The sequence below is a fragment of the Gavialis gangeticus genome, unplaced genomic scaffold (assembly GCF_001723915.1).
Source record: "Gavialis gangeticus isolate Ggan-Ray unplaced genomic scaffold, GavGan_comp1, whole genome shotgun sequence".
Taxonomy (NCBI): domain Eukaryota; kingdom Metazoa; phylum Chordata; order Crocodylia; family Gavialidae; genus Gavialis; species Gavialis gangeticus.
This window is the reverse complement of record NW_017729026.1, coordinates 11992785-12012252: the sequence shown is the minus strand read 5'-3', so window position 1 is coordinate 12012252 and position 19468 is coordinate 11992785. Positions and strand designations below refer to the sequence as shown.

Here is a 19468-nt window from a genome sequence, read left to right as displayed (position 1 = left end):
GATTAAAGGCAGTGAAGTGTGACCCTCAGGGTCACCCTTTCATCCAGCATCTAACCTACTGAGACAGGAGGACAAGAAGGTGACCCCCCTTCTGGAGAAGACATCACCTTGTAGGAATCTGACCATTGACTCCAGGGCCTCAGATAGGTAGATATGCTAACACCAGTGCTCTCACAATCACTATAGCAGCTACTATACACTATACTACATGGGTTTAAATGAGTGAGTGCATGTGTATGCATGTGCTAAGGTGACCAGTACCACTCATAACTCAAAGTTTCCATTTATGATTTTATTGGTAACTTTAGATCCTGTCCAATAAACTAGAATTTATGATGATCCCAAGAGTTGGTCCTTCATAGCCAACACCCCCTCAGTCTTCTCTTCCCCAGGGAACATTTCCAGATCCCTTAGTCTTTCCTCATAAGGTTTGTCAGTAATCATGCATTCATTCAGTCATTCAATCTATATGTCATTCATTCACTCATTCATTCATTCATTCATTCATTCATTCATATCTTTACTCACTGTCTCACCAGGTATGGATACTGTGAGCAGGGACTGGTGTCTTGATGCATGGGTGACTGATGAGTAGCCCTCTATTGTGCTGTGGCCTGAAAGGGACCCTGTGGGAGACCCTCCTTGGCATACCCATCAGTACATGGCTCACTGGTTAGCTACACCAACCAGTTTTTTGGTGCCAAAAATTGCAAAAAAACTGTGCAGAGCAAGTATGTCCAAAAGAAACAAAGTTGCCAGTATGGCACCAGCATGTCTGTTGTACAAACCTTTTGCACCAAAATGAGGGTTGGAGGGAGGTGAACTTTTCTTGACTTACTCAACAAGAGACCTATAAATTGAGGGCCCAGGTACAGGTACCCCTTATTGATCCGAGACATCTGACGATGAGGAGAGACGAGAGTAGACCAGGGAGAGAAGAGATCTGACCAGGTTGCATAAGACTAGGACAACTTGGTCCTATGCAGAAACTAAGAGCCTGGTGCAGGTGCTGGGAGAACCCAAGGGGTTAACCCAGTTTGGCATTGGCAACAGCCCGCGTGCGAACTTGCACATCTACCTGGATGTGTCTAGAAGACTTGCCCAGTGAGGGCAAAAGACAGCAGTCCAGTGCAAGATAAAGGCCAAGAATATGAGGGCTGCTTTCCAATGTGAAGTAGTAAGAGCATAATGCACCACATTATCAGTACCTCCAACTGCTAATGGAGGTACTTGAACGCCAAGCAATGGGACGAGTAGAGGTATCCAGGCCATTGTCTGCTCCTGAGAGCTCACCGAGCATGGGTTCAACTGCAAGTCCTGCCACCTCAAGCAAGGAAGACAGTGGCAGGTGACTAGTACTGGCCCTTGAAGAGTCTGCTGAAAAGGAGAGACCAGGGACGACATCCTCCACAACTGGCATGTGAAGCCCTGGGGAACATTTAAGTGAACTGTCGTCTGAACTGACTCCAGCAATAAAGCTGGACTGTGACATGGGGAAAGGGGAATGCAAGTGAACTGTCATCTAAACTGACAGCTGGGGGTGATTGGATTGATGCTGGACACTGCTTTAAAGAGTCAGTGAGTTGGGCAGTGCAGGAAGGCGCAGAGCATCACACACCAGGGAGGCTCTCCTGATCAACTTTTTGCAGCGCTTCAGGGCTTGCAGTCCAACAACTTGGACAGGCAGGCAAGCTGCCTGGTAGTTGTTCCTGACCGCATCTTATCCACTTATCTGATTCTCTGAGCGCAGAATAATTCCCCACATTCCTTGATTTTCATCTCCGCTTCTTACGCTGACACCACTGAAAAACAGATCACGTAGGAAGCCTGTTAACAATGCCTGGACACATGAGATCCTAGCACCATCATCGCCTGCATGGTGTGATTGCAGGACATAGAAAGACAGACATGTCACGTCTGTGGCCAAATGTCGTCCAGGCAACATGGCAGGAGGCATTCATGAGAATGGGAGAGAGAAGAGTAGTTCAGCTCAGGAACATAGAAAACAGTATTGCTTATCTTCAGTGAAAGTCACTCATTATTGCTGATTATTGTTTATTGCTTGTTTGTTGTTTTAAGCATAAACAATGCCTAAAGTTATTGCTTGCTGTTATAGAAGTCATTGTAATAAAACTCGTTGCTTATTGCCTGAGGTTTTAAAAGTTGAAGAGTACTGCTGCTTGATCACAGTTTCCTTGTAAATGCTATGACATTTGGTTATGTACGTAAATTATACTCAATAAATCAGTGAAGGTTAATTATGTTAAAAAACTTTTCTATTTTTTTTTCTTTCAATGTGGGCCATTAGGAGGTCATCAAGCAGGGTGCCCTGGTTTTGTTGTCATCACTACAGCTGTTGGTACTATTAGAGAGGGTTGTTAAAATTATAAAACTGGAAAAATTAGTAAATCCCCAACTGGCACCAGCATGGCACAGGGGTAAGAGTACTGTGGGTTAGGAGTGAGGGGCACTGGCAGGACAAGGGGTGCCTGGGTTGAGAATGAGCGGCAGCAGGAGAGCTTGGGGGGCTGTGGCTTGGGAATGAGGGGCAACGGAATGGCCAGGTCCAGGGCCAGGGGAACCTCTCTATTGGAATTGGAAATATGGTGACGGTGACATTGTCAGTAATGGCTGCCTGCTGCTGTTGCAGGAGCACCCATGAGTCTGACTTTGGTGTGAGCCTATGTAATTGTGACTACACGGCAGCCAATACAAGGGGGGGAAAATTATGAAACATGGTGGTTACAGGCTGCACTTGCTATGAGAGGGCAGCTGCCATTTGCTCTTAAGGGCATCTGAAAGCAATCCAGGCCTCGCCCTTTAAGTGTTCAAGCGGTTCTTCATTCCTAGATTGAACAAGGGGCAGATCAGGTGGTGACGGTGCTGTTCTCATTAAGGGCTGCTTGCTGCAATGCATCTGACTGTGGGGTAAGCTTGTACATGCAGCCAGCACAAGAAAAAGAATTATGAAGCATGGAGGCTATGGGCTGCAGTCAGTGTTGTAAGAGGGGGGGTGCCATTTTCTCTGTCTGATGAAGGGCAAATTAAAGTAGTCCAGGGCACCCCCTTTAGATGCTCAACCAATTCTTCATTCCTGGATTGAACCAAGGGCAGATTATGGGGTGACAGGGCCGTTCTGACTAAGGGAGACCTACTGCCATGGGCCTGACTGTGGGTTGAGCTTGTGTGTGGAGGCTATGGGCTAAAATCCTGTGATCAGGAGGGAGCCATTTGCTCTGAAAGCAAATGAAGTCACTCCCCACTTTAGGCAGCCAAGCGATTCATCATTCCTGGATGGAACCAGGGGCAAATTATGGGGTTGTAGTGCCATTGTCACCCTGGCCAGGGCATGGCCGGTCGGGCTGGGTGGACCACAACACCTGGTATGCAACACCTGGTGTCTGAAAAAACACATTACACCAAAGCACCTAAAAATTGCAGGTATCCTCTTCCTCTCCTATGCACAAGTTGAAGCGACATCCGGTGGAAAAAGGGGCTCACTATACAAGAGTTGCAGCAGTCTGTCATGGGCAAAAGGGCTCATTACACACCATTGAGTGCATTTCTGTTTTCATGTGATAGATCCATGGATGCATTGGTTTAATTCGTAGCAATCCAAATGAAAATGCGTAGGGATGTGTTTTAATATGAATCGCAAAGAAGACATTTAAATCGCAAAAAAAACCCATACATGAAAACTGTAATGCAGTTAAATTGCAAAAAAGGGCAATTTTTGTCACGTACAAGCGCCCAAGAAGTCTAAAGGGGGGAGGGAATTTGATAACAGTCTTCAAACCCACAAAGAATAGTAATAAAGATATAGTTATAGATCATTGTCTTTGCCTGCAGGTGACAGAACAAGAAGTAATGGTCTTAATTGCAATTAGGGGAATTAAAGTTGAATATTCAGAAGAACTTTTTAACTGTAAGGATGATTAACCACTAGAACCAATTATCCAGAGAGTGTGTAAAATCTCCATCCTTAACGTTTTTAAGAAAAAAGTTAGACACTTGTCTGGAATGTTTTAGACAGGAATGATTCTGCTTGCCTTGAGTTGGGGATTGGGAGATTGGACTAGATGATCTCCTAAATCCCTTTCCAGCTATGTTTTTCTATGATTTTATGCCAAATTAAGAATAGGTTTTATGTATGTTTAAGAGTTATGTAATAATAAATATCAAAGAATTGTTAAATTTTAATAAATATGTTCTTGCTAAACACTAGCTGCTATATTTTTCCTATAAATCAGTGAAAATACATGATTCTCTTCAGATTCATTAAAGCTAATCATGTTTTTTCTGTGCGTGTAAAATAAACCCATACTGTTTATGTGCATACTTAAATTATGAATTACTCTGGGAATGGAGAATTTATGTTCTCTGCTGTCAAGTTTGGAATATAGGGCATTATACTAATATTCTATAGCATACGCTACAACTTTCTGAGATAAGAAAGTTAAGATAAGAGTCTCTAGCAATGACTCATTTAATGTATCAAAAGGCAAGCTTTCTTTTTTAAATCTGATTAAAGTACTAAGGATTGTCTTGATAGAACAGAAAGTTGATGCAGTGACAAGAAATTCAAAGAGCACAATTTTAAAAGATTTTCAGCTGGTCTGTCCTCAAAAAACTTTAATGCAATACAATTAATTTTGAATTCTTGGCTATAAGAATCCTTCTCATGCATACTAATCAGGTTATGTCATAATACATCTTTTACTTTCAATGTATTTCTTAATTTTCATGTGATCCATGACCTTGTAGATGAGCCATACTTCCATACTAATTAAACATATAGCTACTAGAACTGATGAAACATTATCAAATCCTCAGAAACATGAGAATCTTGTTGTTATAGATGTGCTGCTAAAAATAAAATATACCACTAGGTTACTTACGTGCTTCCCAATATACTGACACTGGCACATCCCCATCTTTCAAATGGTGTCTTCCTGTTTTTGAATAATTTGCATTTGAAACAAATAGAGTTTCCCTGAACTCCAATACAAAGCACAGATATCTTACACAGCCTGCATCAAGTTTTAATTCAGCTAAACATCACAGTCAGAAAGTAAGTCAGAGCTGCATTACAGATTAACTGGTAGGACTGGATAAAAGCATGGCTGGTGGTCTGTTTTCTTTCTTTTTGGCCTATAAAATACCATGATAGCTCATCTGTAGGAAATCTCTCATCCATTACTCTAATTTTATACTGGTGGCACAGGCCATATGTTTGATTTGATCTGTTGACTGTCATGTTTCAAAATATAGCAAATAAATGGTACAGAAAGCCAAATTAAAAAAAAAAAAGTACACAGACAAAATTGAGACTCCACTACTTGGAAGAACTGGAAGTCATATAATAGTTGGGGGCTGCTAAGCACATTAAGACTATATAAAGTGTGTCTATTTTAATGCAAACTGAGTGCACACCTGAGTGTGTGAAGTCTAATTAATTTGGACAGTACACCAAATTACTTCCTGATGACAGGAGGTGCTTATTCTATTTAGAACAATGTAAGGTTCATCCAATTATTTTAGGGTTGGGATTGGCCTTCTGACTCCAGATTACACGATGAATCACCCTGAAATTAATCCAACAGAGAAATACTTACACATATTACATTTGCTGGGCCTAATCTAATATCCAGTGAAATTAATAGAAGACTTCCTCGTCAATAGGTATTGATCCAGGCAATAAAAGTGTTGTCCAAGAGAAAAGGATTTCTTAGGGTGATATCTTTTATTTCAATTGAAGACATTCTTGCCTAACTGTACTCTACAGTTGGTCCAATAGAGATATTACCCTAAGAAATCCTTGCCTCTTGCATAATTTCTGGACCATCGTGGCTACATCATCACTCTTACACTACCTTGCCCAAGAGTAAAAGAAAAAATTAAACTTCTGTATTCCATTTATAGAAGAACAATGGCATAGATTCTCAAGGGCCTACAGGCAAGTCAATACATATCACAATCAAGATTGGTCAATATCAGTCAATAATATATTCTATCTGCTGCTGATGCTTATACCTGTTTTACAAGAAAGCCTAAGACAGCTACATCACTAGTCTCCACTAGCTTCAAGTACAGAGGGAATTATTTCAGTAAGGATATAAAAGATATACTTATTAAAAGGTGGAAGAGACCTACCTATGGAGCATTACTAGTCAGCTACATTCCATAACTCATTAAATAATGAACCCAAATAACAGATTAATTTCCTACATTGCAGTTTATATATGTAGCATTTTTATTACTCTGCTAGTATCCAGGATAGAGGCTAAGAAGAAATCAAAAACTAAAGACACTTAAAGTATAATAGGGTTTGGATCAAGTTTTCTTCCAACACCTATGCCTAGGAACCAATGGAATTTGTGCTGGGAGTGCACTGCATAGCAACTCCTTTAATCTCACAATTTCCCCTGTGCTCCCTCCCACCACTGATTGGTGGAGGGGCCCCACCGCTTGTTGCTTGTCAATCCCCTGATTAAGGGGCCCCACCGCTTGCTGCTTGTCGATCCTCTGATGGACAGGAAAGCAAAAACTGCAGTTTTAAATATGTTGCAGTTTTTGCAGGGCCCCTCCCCCAATCAGCAGTAGAGGAGTAATCAGGGGAAACTGCAAGAATAAAGGAGCCACCATACAGTGCACTTCCAGCATGAATTCCAATGGTCTCTAGCTATGCCTGGATTTCTCTCTTGGTCACTGGTAAATCTGTTAAATCTGCATATTTATCATGCTGTGCATCACTTCACATATATTCTCTTTTATGATTTTTTTAATGTATAAAAAGTACTTTTGGTAATTCAATCTGTGAAAGATATTAATTGGAACCTTTGGAAATGGAAATCTTTGCATATAGCCACAAATTAATGGATAGCATAAATTTAAGGTTCTTGAACCATCATGGCATGTCACACACAGTCATACAGAATTTATCCACAGGATATGGAGGATGGAGCCATGTTTAAGTTATAATTTTTTCCTTCTCTAAAGTATATCCAACCTATTTCAAAATTACACCTTTTACCTTTTCTTTTGGCTTCTAAACATGTAATTTAGACTTCTCAGCAGGATAAATTAGCCCACACTGAACTTCTTGCTGCCACACTTAGGCCCCTTGGCATATGTTCATTTAATGGTACAAAGACATCTATTTCCTGGTTCCAACATTTGAGCCTCCTGCCACGCACATATGGTATGTCAGGAAGCAAGATTTTGGGATCAGGAATCACTTACCAATTGTGCCACTACTGCCTGATTCTGAACTCCCCTTTTATTGCCATGATTATAACCTCAAGACTCCTCCCTCTCTCCATCCCCTTCACTGGCAAGTTGAAAACTAGGTTCTCAGTGAACTGGTGGTGTAGTCCTAGAGCTGGGACCAGCAGAATGTTAGTCCCAGTCCTGGGACTGCACCAGAGTTTCCAGACAGCTCCAGTGGGGTTTTGGGGCTGGAACCCACAATCAGCTAAATTTTGATCTCAGCCCCAGAATCTTGAACTGGCTTTAGTGTGGCCCTGGGCCTGAGACCAATAATCTGCTGATTGTGGGTTCCAGTGCTGAGACCACACCAGAGCTGGCTGAACATGTAACCATGGTACTGTTTAAGACATGACTAACAGGTTAATCGAATCTTAAGTATAACGATTTCTAGGGGCCCTAGACTACTTCCAAAATGAATATTAGCTCACTTAAAGCTAGCTCAGGCATCTTTACACTGAAATGAAGTCTGCAATAAAGAGATGGCTTAAGTGAGCTAAGAATATACTTTGCACAGCTTCACTTATCGCTTTGGCACTGTAGTCTCCCATGCCATTCACCTGTGCGTCGTGTCTGTAGGGTTTTTTCTGGTTTTGCTGTTGCTTAAGGAAGAGACAGGCTTGTTACTGGGCTAGATCTTGGAAGGTCCCCCAGGGGGTCTAACCTGCCATGTCTTGCTGGAATAAATTATTTTGATTGGGAAGAAGATAGTTTGTCTCACCCTTCCTGGTACCTTCCTTTAATCTTCCCAATTGTTCTTCCTACTTGGGACTCTGCCTCCCCTACACCCTACCTAATGCCAGCCAAAGATTTTGTTTCCAGCTTACTAGAGTTGGCCAGTGTGAACTCCGGTGTTTTGGTCCTTTGAATTTATGACGGTCAAACTGGGATGTTATCTCCTCCAAGTTTTTCCTGACTATTCTTTGTCCTGCCTAAGTGTCTTCGAGACCCTGGGTTACCTTGCTCCCTGGCATCTCTCTCACTCTCTTGGCTCTATACTTGCTGTGACTCAGACATCCATCTTTTCTTGTCCCTTCAAGTCCCGCCTGGATCCAGTCTGGGTTACACATGTACGAAGTTCATGGTGCTTCTTTGGGTAAGTCACTGAGCCTTGTCTGGCTCTGTCTATCTGGAAAAGCCCCTTCCTGGGGCAGCCACTACATCCCTTCAGTGGGAATCTGTTCTGTTCCTGGCCACTCTGGGCCCATCAGGGACCTCATATCTGGTCCTATCAGCTGTTCTTCCGCCGGGATTTTTATCCAGGTCTCAGAGGGCCAACCAGCAAATTGGCCCTGGCACACTGCCATAAAGCATGCCCATGCTGATGCGGGAGCTGGCCCCACCAGCTCCACCATTCTTTTTCCTTTTTTTCTTTTACCGTGGCGTCTTTTCTCCCCGCAGTTTCAATTTCACTGCACTCTGTTCTAGTGTGGCGTCCTGCCAGCTCCACTCCTCGCCCAGCTGACATAAGTCTCTCTTGCCACAGGCACATAAACTAAAACATGGGCCCAAATATTTGGAGGCAGATTCTCTGCAGGTATTATCAGTCAGAGCTTCACTGACTTCAAATTATTCTAATTATTACTTGATTTTCAAGTCTTTTATTCTCCTCTTTTCAAATTTTTCCTGTGCTTAAGATCAAGCCCTTTCTGATTTCTAATAGTTTTAGTGGAACACTAGATAGTAATTTGGTAAAGAAATGTTCATATTCTGTATGGATAGTTGACTGCTAAGGCAGGTAATCTAAAGTGATCTCCATGACAAACTCCCTGTAACTGAGTGCATGGCTCATGGGTGGGACCCCAGCTGAAAGGGGTTAAGGAGTAAATGCCTGATTGCTCAGGGACACAGGGTCAGCTGAGGGATGATTGCCTGGCCAGAGGATGTTAAAAGCTCCCAAGGAGGGGAGCTGAGGATAAGAGGGAAGGCTGTGGTGCTGAGGAAGGACCACAGGTTTCAGTTAACCCTTTATTACTTGTTTATGTTTGTTTCATTATGGGGAAGTTTGCCCCAGGACAAATAAAAGGGTGAGTGACAACCCATAACACTCCCAAAACAAGAACTTCAGAAATTTTCACTGAATTATTTGCTATGCAGCAACACTTACGATACAACAGACTAGACAATATCTTGAAGAAATAAATGCATGATACAATGAACCTAAAATGTACAACATTAACATTTCTTCCAAATCTTGGTATATAACTTTAACCATCATCAGATATAACATATAATGGATTGATATGACTATAATATATTAATTCTGACATGAGTTAAATGTTATCACTACAAAAAATAATCTAAGTTCCCATGTAAACTGGACCTGATCTACTTACAAGGCATAAAATTGTAACAGCTAGCTAACTCCAAAATATTTAAACAGAAGGAAACATATTAGATATTTCTATTGAGGATTTTGCTGCACAGTTTTGATATTCTCTGGCTTATCCTTTATGACAAATGGCTTTAATTTTCTAGTAATCACATCAAATCTTATTGCTGAGTTGACAAAGCAGCTGTAATATCATAGAAGACTTACATGGCCAGTTTAAAACCTGCAATTTATCTCTATCATTGTGACACATTGTTAATAAATCCTAAATATTATGAATTCATGTTTAGAAAAATGACAGAATCAAGCAGCTGCAAGGATAATCTTTGTCACCAAGGCAACCATTCTGATTCTTTATGAGATGACAGCACAGTTTATTAAATTATTGTGAAGGAGTATATTTTTTTTAAAGATGTATTTCACTGTTATGTTTTCTTTAGATATCAAACAAACAAAAAATTATCCCAATGTTTTTGGGTTTTTTTGAATGGATAAAGAGTTTATTTTTGTAAATATGAGAACTGCTTGACTTTTCCAGTGGTCTGAGAAAACACATAATACAAGTATAATTATTTAAAGTACATCCAAGAAAGAAAGCTTTCAGCCTGCTCGCCAATCATCTTCAAAGGCTGAAAGAAGATATATTTCACTATATTTTTAGCAGGTCTGCATAGCTGTATGCTGTAAAACCAAGACATGTTATACTCTACTGAAGCATCAGGCTCACAGGCTGCAGCTTTTTAACTGCAGTTTTCTGAAAATCCCTGCTGAACATGCAGTTTTGCAAGTTTGCCCTCTACCCACCCTCCTTTACTATGTTAATTTTCTTTATCAAGAGTTTACAGTGTCTCACAACAGCCCTGCATTTACCCTGCACTACAAAGACCAGGCATGGGGAAGATGAGGGGTGGAGAGAGAGAAGTAAATTATAGTTCCCTGAAGCAGTCTGTGTTAGCAGTGTTCTCGCAGCACACTTCAGCCTCATATTAGCATGAATAAAAAGACACAGCACCTTCATGGTAAGGTAGAAGAAGGCTTTTACATTTTCATCAGCAAACAGAGGCTCACTTTTAGCTTGCTTCCTTTACTGTGATCTTGGGTTTTTTGTTATCTCACTGTTTAAGCAGAATACATATTATTATTCTTTGTTATTAATTATTTGCATCAAGGAGGCCCCAGCTGAGAGGACAGCCACTTTGTGTTAGGCATACCTACATAGACCCACATACAGTGACACACAAGGCATAGAAGAAAGAAAATGTTATTATTCCCATTTCAAAAATTGGGTAAGTGACCAGCTCATGGTTACTCGGAAAACTCATCATTAGGCAGTAATTTATCCCCTAGAAAGCACTTTTGTCCCTGCCTGTGTTTTAATGATATCCTCTCAGCAAATTATTTATGCTTCCTTGTGAACATTACATTAGACAATACTTGTGACTACAAATATTAACAGCTGGGCTGTGTTTTGACTAAAGACTAGGTGCACAACACAATCCATGTCCCACAATGCTAGAGTGCTCCAATGCCTAACTTGCCGATGCCAGCCCAGCAAGAGGAAGCTACACCTCTGACTCAAGTGCTTAAGTTTCCTATACAATATAAAGAGAGAATCAGGGTGCCTCACAATGCAATTCGGAAGCCAGAATGAAAATTGAACCCAAGTCTACCACATCCTGAATTCCCACCCTGTGCTACTCACTAAAGGATGTGCAAGTGCTAGCTCCCCCAAGCATGCTTTGAAAGAAGGTAGCAGCTGCCACATTCTGTTCAGAGCCTCGGCTACCACACATGCCCAGAGTATGAAGACCATCAGGTGGCATAAACAAAAGAGCGGCTACTTTTTGCAGCTGGGATTTGGGCATAATCCAGACACTGAGATGTTCAGTACTATAAAGACAAAGCCAGTTCTGGCAGTGTACAGAAATAAAATTGTAGGCATGTGGAAAACATTAAGGTTGGAAATTTGGGTATTTAGGGAAGTTAGGTGCCTCCAAAATTAGGTGACAGCTGAGCAAGAATTTCAGAGTCTCAGTTTTGGTCCTCGGTACCCAAAGTGGGATAAGGGCAGGAGTTTTACATGCAAATTCTTATCTGGATCTAGCCCCCCCACAAACTTTTAGCTGCCAAGATAAAGCTAAAGGTGTGTTACATTTAAAACAGCATTAACAACACTATCTTGGCAACTGGGGTTACAAGAATGCAGTAGTAATCCAGCCATATTTCGCTGTCCTGAAGTGACTTTTAAAAGCTTGCTGCAAAAGCCAACTGCACCCAGCTGTTGTGTTCCATGGACGCCCATGTTACATAATAGTGAGAATCTGGACCCTGTATAAAGTGGATCTCTGTCAGACTTTATAGAGATAAACAATTATGGAAGAAAATAAAAACTATGACGAGTACCATAAGATAAACCAGCAAGCTTTATGTTACTCTATACAATGAAAGAATTTCCAGCTGGCTCATTGAACCAAAATTGATTTTGCTTTGTACTTTCAGATTTAGCATGAATTAGAATGTGATTGTGTAAATTTTAATTAGCTTCTTCACTCAGAGCCTACTTTGGCATGCCTCCCCCTAAGCTGTCAGCCTCAGAAACGCTAAATAGACTGGTTTCTGGCATCCCTGTCACCAACCTGATAAATGCTTTGATTTCAGGGTGATATATTTTTTATAGGACCATACAAGCAGGCTGTTTGGAGAACTATACATAAATGGATGGCATTGTGTGAAAGATACCGTTAAAATCAATTTGAACTGTATTTTTAAACAATCAAATGTCCCAACTTGTGGAAAAAACGTAATGTATATGCCTTCCCCCACAGCCTCCTACATACATTAAAACTAAAGTTGATACTAGCATCTCTGCTTATATTTTACTACTTCAAGACCAATGAAGCATATTACTTTTTCCATCTGCTGTCAATCAAATAATATTCCACTTCTATAAAATGAATTGCATTTTGCTCTTAGGGCTCCAGGTGAGTTGGGAGTCATAAATACATCAACACATTGCCCTGTATTTCTTAGAACAGAATTTTATTACAATGACATTTAACTCAACCATTGATCTTTTACCCTGGTCTTGATATGCCAGGGCATCTCAGTGTATCTGATTGGGTTAAACTGGTTCAATAGAAAACACATTTTTTACAAGTGAAATTTTTCACAGTGTCCAGTTTCCATTTTCTTTGGAACAAAGGAACAAAGCCCAAATATTCCTCATTTGGGATTCAGATCTGCTGCCACAGTGACTCCTGGGAGTTATAACTCAGTTCTCTTATGGTCCCACACTGTGAAATGGGCCCAAGAGCTGGCCTTCATCTTCCATCATGCACAACTTCCACCCCCAAGATGGAAGACAGTAGGATATCATAGAATACAAAGTCCATCTAAGTAGGGCATCCTATACAGGAAAATGAAACTTTAGGTACCACCTTGGCTATTCCAAATCTAACTATTCTAAGCTTTGATTTTAAACTAAATAGTCAATATTTTCATCAGGGGAAAACATTCTAATCATCTGTATGATGTAGGGTTTTCATAATTCAAGACAATCTTACAACTTACAGAACAGAAGGCATTGCACATGGTCCTTGACTAAAGTGATGCTGAAGCAGCATCTACAGTCTCTGGAAACTGTGTGTAGTGTTTGTCATATAAAAGATCATCACAGTGGCTGGGGCCTTTGAAGTGGAAGATCCTCAAATATTTATTAGATCTTATTTTCTTAAGATAAAGATTTCTCCCCCTCCTCTAAACATATAGTTCTGGGATCCAGATCAATGCATTCTGTGTGCACCCATAAGCACTTCCCTAATAATAACAAACTCTGAGCTTGTGACAGTCTGAAAAAGGTGGGATGAGGAAAGTAAAAAAAAAATCAAGATTACTTTATTCTGGAATGGCTTTTGTACCAAATGAAACTGAAATACTAGTTACTTTTTAATAAAGAATTAATGAGTCAGAGATGGATCGAGCCATGCTCTTGAATTTTCACTTGGCATGTAAAATTAGTTTCAAGTGCATTCCTTTTATTAACTTTATCAGGCCAAAAAATGATTGGGCAAGTTATAAATTGAGTTGTGCAAATCAGTCTGGAAATACACAGGCTCTTTCATCCTTTCTGTCATTAATTGCATGTAACATTATTTTTTCCCTAAAAGTCTTTTTTGAGAGACCTACTGGTATGATTGAGATAGCGTAATAGCTTTGAGAAGTAAGGTTTACATTCTTTACAATATTGGAGTTTAGAAACAATGCAGTTAAACATCATTGCTGGGGCTCTGTATTACCCATACTCAGGCAGACAGAAAATACCTTCCTCAGAATGAGGCGAAGTAATGTGTGTGTCAGTCAGGAGGGTGGCTAAGCTTTGTCAGCATCAAGAACAACTTTTCCATTACAAATTGATTCAACTTTCTCTCCACTAAAAAGCCATAAGACTGAGCCTGGAGAACATTTCCTTAGCCTCTATCTTTTGAAAACTTAAAATGCATTCATATTACCTTAATTATCTTCCAAACACCTTCCAGAGATATTTTGTGCCTTATCCTTGTTAGATAATTAACAAGCACTGAAATTTGCCCAGGACCCCTGTTTCTTGTCAGCTACTGGGTTGGCACATGCTTTTGAAAATGTCATGGTTGGTGATGTACTTACCTCATACTGGGGGCATGTTCACATGAAATTAAGGCGAAGCAATAAAGTCTAGAGCTATTTGAGCCAGGCATACACATGTGCCCAGGACATGAGCATCTATACATGTGCCTGGGACAGCAGCAATACAAGCTGGGGCAGAGCAAGCTGGGCTGACAGGGTGTACACTGGGGCTACAGGTGGTGGCATCAAGTGGCTGGGGGGGCAGGGGCAGGGGTGGCTGGGGCACAGGAAGCCATGCAGCGAGGCAGCAGGCAAGAAGTCTGGCTCCTATCCAATCATCATCTTCATGTGTGTTTCAGTGCAGTAAATGACCCCATCATAAGATACTACTGTCTTAGTTTACTGTGTACTGTCAATTAGTTTACTGTACTCCAATACAGGTATACATATGGACCATGATGCTTTACTGTGGAGCTAATTAGTTTACTCAGCAGTAAAGCACATGTGTAGATGTACTCACTAGGGACTCCTATAGACATGCGGGGAGCCTGCTCCAACACACCGGATTTCCAGTGCGTCGGAGCAGACTCAATTAATAAAGTCTGCTGGAGCACAGAAATCGATGCACTCCAGCAGCCTTCCACATCATGTTTATCAGCACCCTTGCATGTCCCCACACTGAAAAAATGGCAGTGGAGCACTTTGAAATAAAACACGTTAAATGAGCTTTAGTTCAAAGTGCTCCACCACCATTTTTTTGGTATGGAGTTCCATGGGGATGCTGATTCACATCACGCATAGGGACTTTTAATTAGCGAGCTGCACTAATTAAATCACCCGGTGTCCAAAAACACATCCAAAAATGTCACTAGGTGCTTGATGTGCTGAAGGAAACCTTTTATACTGCACATTCTGAACATAAGTTAGAGGACCAAGTAAGCAGAGTCAACTTGCTACCTACCCTCTTGAAATTACCAGGTAAGGAAAGGCCAATGAAAAATACAGGCTAAAGGATTTTGGTGTTCTGGGAAACAGTCTCAGCCAATATATATGTGAAATTACACAAACATTACTTTTGCGTGATCTTGTCAGAAATTTGGAAAGACCTTCTTTATACTCACATTCTAGTGGGAAAAAATGAGATGGACAGCAGAGAGGAGTAATGAGTACTTGTTCTTCATGTGGAAAATAAACTATTATTTTCTTCAAGTCTATTCTTAACCCACACCAAACAACAGCTCTTATTCTAGCTCTGGAACTACAGACACCCACTTGCATGGAGTGAAATCTCATACCTTTTTCCCTGTATGATGTTAGGGAGACAGAGACACATGCAGTCATAGTGCAGATTATAATCTCTTTCTTCCCAGCAAGTGCCCAACCTTTATTACAGTCCTCCTAGTACTGCCTCTTTAGTGGGTGTAAAGGACCAGAATGCTGTGATCACTGCACACCTTGTTTAAAAGCAACAAGCTTAGGTACACTTTTTTTTATGCAATATCCTAAAATTAGAGCTTTGATAACAAGTTAGACTTTTGCCACCCTAATTTTGGGGGTAGCTGAAGGACCTGAAAACCCAAAGTACTGCTATGCTTCTGTCCCCTGGATCTTTCATGACCACATGAGGTCAATAAATCTCTTCAAGAAGATGGCAGTACAGTTTGGATGTGAAGGCTTTGTGAACACAAGTTACAAACCTTTGTTCCTTACAGCTCGGAAAACTAGAATTGAACATTTGCTCTTGCCTAAGGGATAAGTAGCTGTATTTTCTCTGGATAATGTGAAAAATATTTTTTTCACACTATAAAATGTTCTCTTAGAGTGGATACACTATTGCTATATTGATCAGGATAAAAAGCAAGATAGGATTGTTAAGAAAATGTTAACAGAAATGAATGCTATGAAAAAATAAAAATACAAAAAACATATACTTGGGAAAGTAGTGTTGTATTTCTCATCTTCAGAACTAAATTAATGATTTTTTAACATAATATTCTTTACACAAAAGATTCACAAATCACTTTGTGAGAAGTAGCCTAAGGACCATTTATAGAGCTGTGAAACAACAACTCTTATTCAGGAAAATGAACACTGCCATATGGAGATATAAAAGAAAAATCAACTGAATTTTGAAAGTAGTAAATACGCAAATGTATACATACTTTAGGGACAAATTAATTCAATAGTTAATTATCCAGACATATTGGCAAGTTCAATATGAGGCCATAGTTTTCATGTTATGTACATAATAGTCTAATATTTGTTTATTTGGCCCATTTGCAGCTAAAAGAAAGAAACTCTGATAGCATTTATGTCCTGCTATTGAGGTATTTCTCAAATGCACATATCCAAAAGGTATGTGTCTGTTCTCTACAATGTTTCAGATTCATTATTGGATAATATTTTCAAAACTGCATGAACAATTTAAGAGTCCAAATCCTATTTTCAGAATCCTACACTAGAACTGTTTTACCAGTACAGCTATGCCAGTTGGCAATGTAAATGTTTATCAGTCACTCTTCAGGTATTTGAAGACTGTTATAAAATCCTGTCTAAGCCTTCTTTTTTCAGGACTAAAGAAGCTTCTTCTGCCAGCATTTCATCTTAAGTCTTGCTTCCCAAACTCCTAATGATTTTTTTCACTGTCTGCTGGACTGTTTCCAATATGTCCACATCTTTCTTGAAGTAGAGGGTCACAAACTGGATGCAGTCCTCCAGGTGAGGTCGCACCAGTGTTGAAAAGAGTAGAAGAATCACATACTTTTACTTGTAATTGACACTCCCATTAATACAGCACAGTCTACTATTGGCCTTTTTTAGCAACAAGAGCATGCTGTTGGCTTATATTCAGCTTATGGTCCACTGTAACATCGGACCTATGGGTTGTAGGTTGCCAACCCCTTCTCTAGGAGCGTCTGCAGTTCCATCCAACTTGCTACTATTTGCAAATGTATGAAATGTGAACTCAACCCTCCAAATCATTAAAGAAGATATGAAACAACACCAAGCCTAGGACCAACCGCTTTGGGACCCAACTTGAGATCTCATCTCAAATGGACACTGAGCTATGGATGGCCACTTGTTGATCAAGTTGATCCAACCAGTTATGTAGCCACTTTACACTACCTTCATTTAATCTGTATTTCCTTAACTACTTATTAAGAATGCCACTTGTGCTGACATAAGCTCTGAAATGAGTGACTTTATGTCAGCAGTTTATTTTGCTTTCCAAACTGAAATACGTTATGTCTGTGTAAGCATTTTTGGCAGTATTATGAGACAGTTTGCTCCTTTAATAGTATAATTAAGGCCATTTTTTTTCAATGTAAATAAGAGGTAGTACAGTTTTGGAAAGAATAATGCATGCTTCAGAATTTTTTCCCAAAAACTAACAGGTCCCAACTATCTAATGGCATGGTGGTTTTGCTTACCTAGTAGTATTTTCTGTATGGATAGATGGATTGTACTTAAGCATTGGCTTCAACTGACACAAGCATTTATGTCAAGAGGACAGGGAGTAGAGGTGTAACAGGACAGCTAGGTGCCCAGGGCAGTGGCAGTACATGGGAACAGCAGTAAATTCCAGCTGTTGATGCCACCACCACAGAAATATGGCTGCAGCTGCAGCAGATATTATTTTTCGGACCCCACTGCACTTCCTCACCTTAAGCTGGTGCCTAGGGCTGCTGTCCCAGTTGCCCTGCCTTAGTTATGCTACTGTCACCTAACCAGAGTGTAGAGCATCTTTGTCAATAAAATCTTTTAAATCAAGTCTGAATTTCCACAAGTTGGAAATCACATGAAAGTTTTTGGTACTATAATTAATATGAAAAATAAAGAGACTGCCATCTTTCCCTAATTTACTACCCACAAGTCAAATACTCTAATATACTGAGAGTCATTTGCTTAAATAGGTGGTGAATGCAAGTTTAGTGCCTGCATAAGTACAGGTCTCATATGACATTGCCTACTTTCATGTTTCTCCTTATCTAAATACAGATGCAGCTTCTATCATCTGGTACAAGTGCCTCTCTAAAGATGTCTGCTCTGCCGCCTAACTGCAATGGGCGGGGGGGGGAGGGGGGAGGCACTGTGAGGCACAGACATCTGCTCCAAACACACCTCCACACACATTCTCCTCAAAAATGTGTAAGGTAGTAAGCAGTGCTAATCATGTGTCAAAAGCCACATTCAAGACAAAGAACTTGTGGAACTTCCTACGCACTACACCATGGATGGCTACATTTTTGCAAGGGAAGGGAGGGTAGAAGAGCACGCCATGTCAAGAGCAGGGCTAGTGTCTTTCATTATGGTGCTCCCAAGCGTGGTTAGGAAGTGGTATAAAAATGCCATTTTTCCCAGAGACCTCAGATTTGCTCTGTTTATTCTTTGTTATACCAGTAAAAACCTGATAAAAAATATTCAGCCATGGGCCTGCACTCTCTGCAAGGTGACGCAGTATTGTTTACACAGTTCTTTTTACCTTTTTTTGTTTCTTATTAAACCATAATTATTTTTAAAGCCTGACTTACCTTTCTTTTTGGTTGGAGGGTGGATTTCACCTAAAAAGGGAGGGAGAAAATTAAGGTAAAAATGAAAAATTAGAACAAGTTTGAAATGTAAAATAAAGCCTGATAAACTACCCTGATTGCTGTAGCCTTTGAAGCAGATCTAATGGTTTAGAATGACTTCCATATTTAAACTTGAAGAAAGCTTGTCTAATTTTATCCCAACTATACAGTTGGTGAAATAAAAGATGTCACCCAAAAAATCTCTGCCTCTCACAATTCCTGGACCATCACAGCTACAACATCACTGAAACATTACAGGTCCATACTTAAAAAATATTAGTTGTGCAAAATGCAACTAAGTATACTTTGCAAATAGTTAATTTTAAAATTATGCTTTTAATTCCACTGTTTTACTCTATACTGTAGAAGTTTCTGTACAATGTAGTAATGACATTGGTAGTTATTATGTTTGGGCTACTACTATAGAGTATGCTATTAAAACTTCTGAACTTTTTGTTGGGACTTGTGTCTAATAATATGTTATTTTCAGCATTCTTCTTTTTTTCATTTTTTTTCTACTGCACATTCCAAAAGATTATCCATCTTATTTTGCCCCATCAACAATTATCTTTGTATAAAAAGGCAGCAATACCAGTTTCAAGCTGCAGAAGCACAAGCATAAAGAGATGATGAATAGTTTCTCTTTTTATAGCTAGAAATTTTAGTAAAAAAGCAGAAAAAAAATACAGCTGTCAAA

The 19468-nt window shown here is 40.1% G+C and overlaps 1 protein-coding gene across 1 annotated transcript in view; it reads right to left on the bottom strand.

Moving 5' to 3' along the window:
* The window catches only part of TRDN (triadin), a 209809-nt gene that overhangs the window by 115897 nt on the left and 74444 nt on the right, over positions 1-19468 (bottom strand). The window contains exon 5 of the mRNA XM_019520213.1: positions 18733-18762. Coding sequence (XP_019375758.1) covers positions 18733-18762 — 30 coding nt within the window. The remainder of the gene's footprint in view (positions 1-18732; positions 18763-19468) is intronic.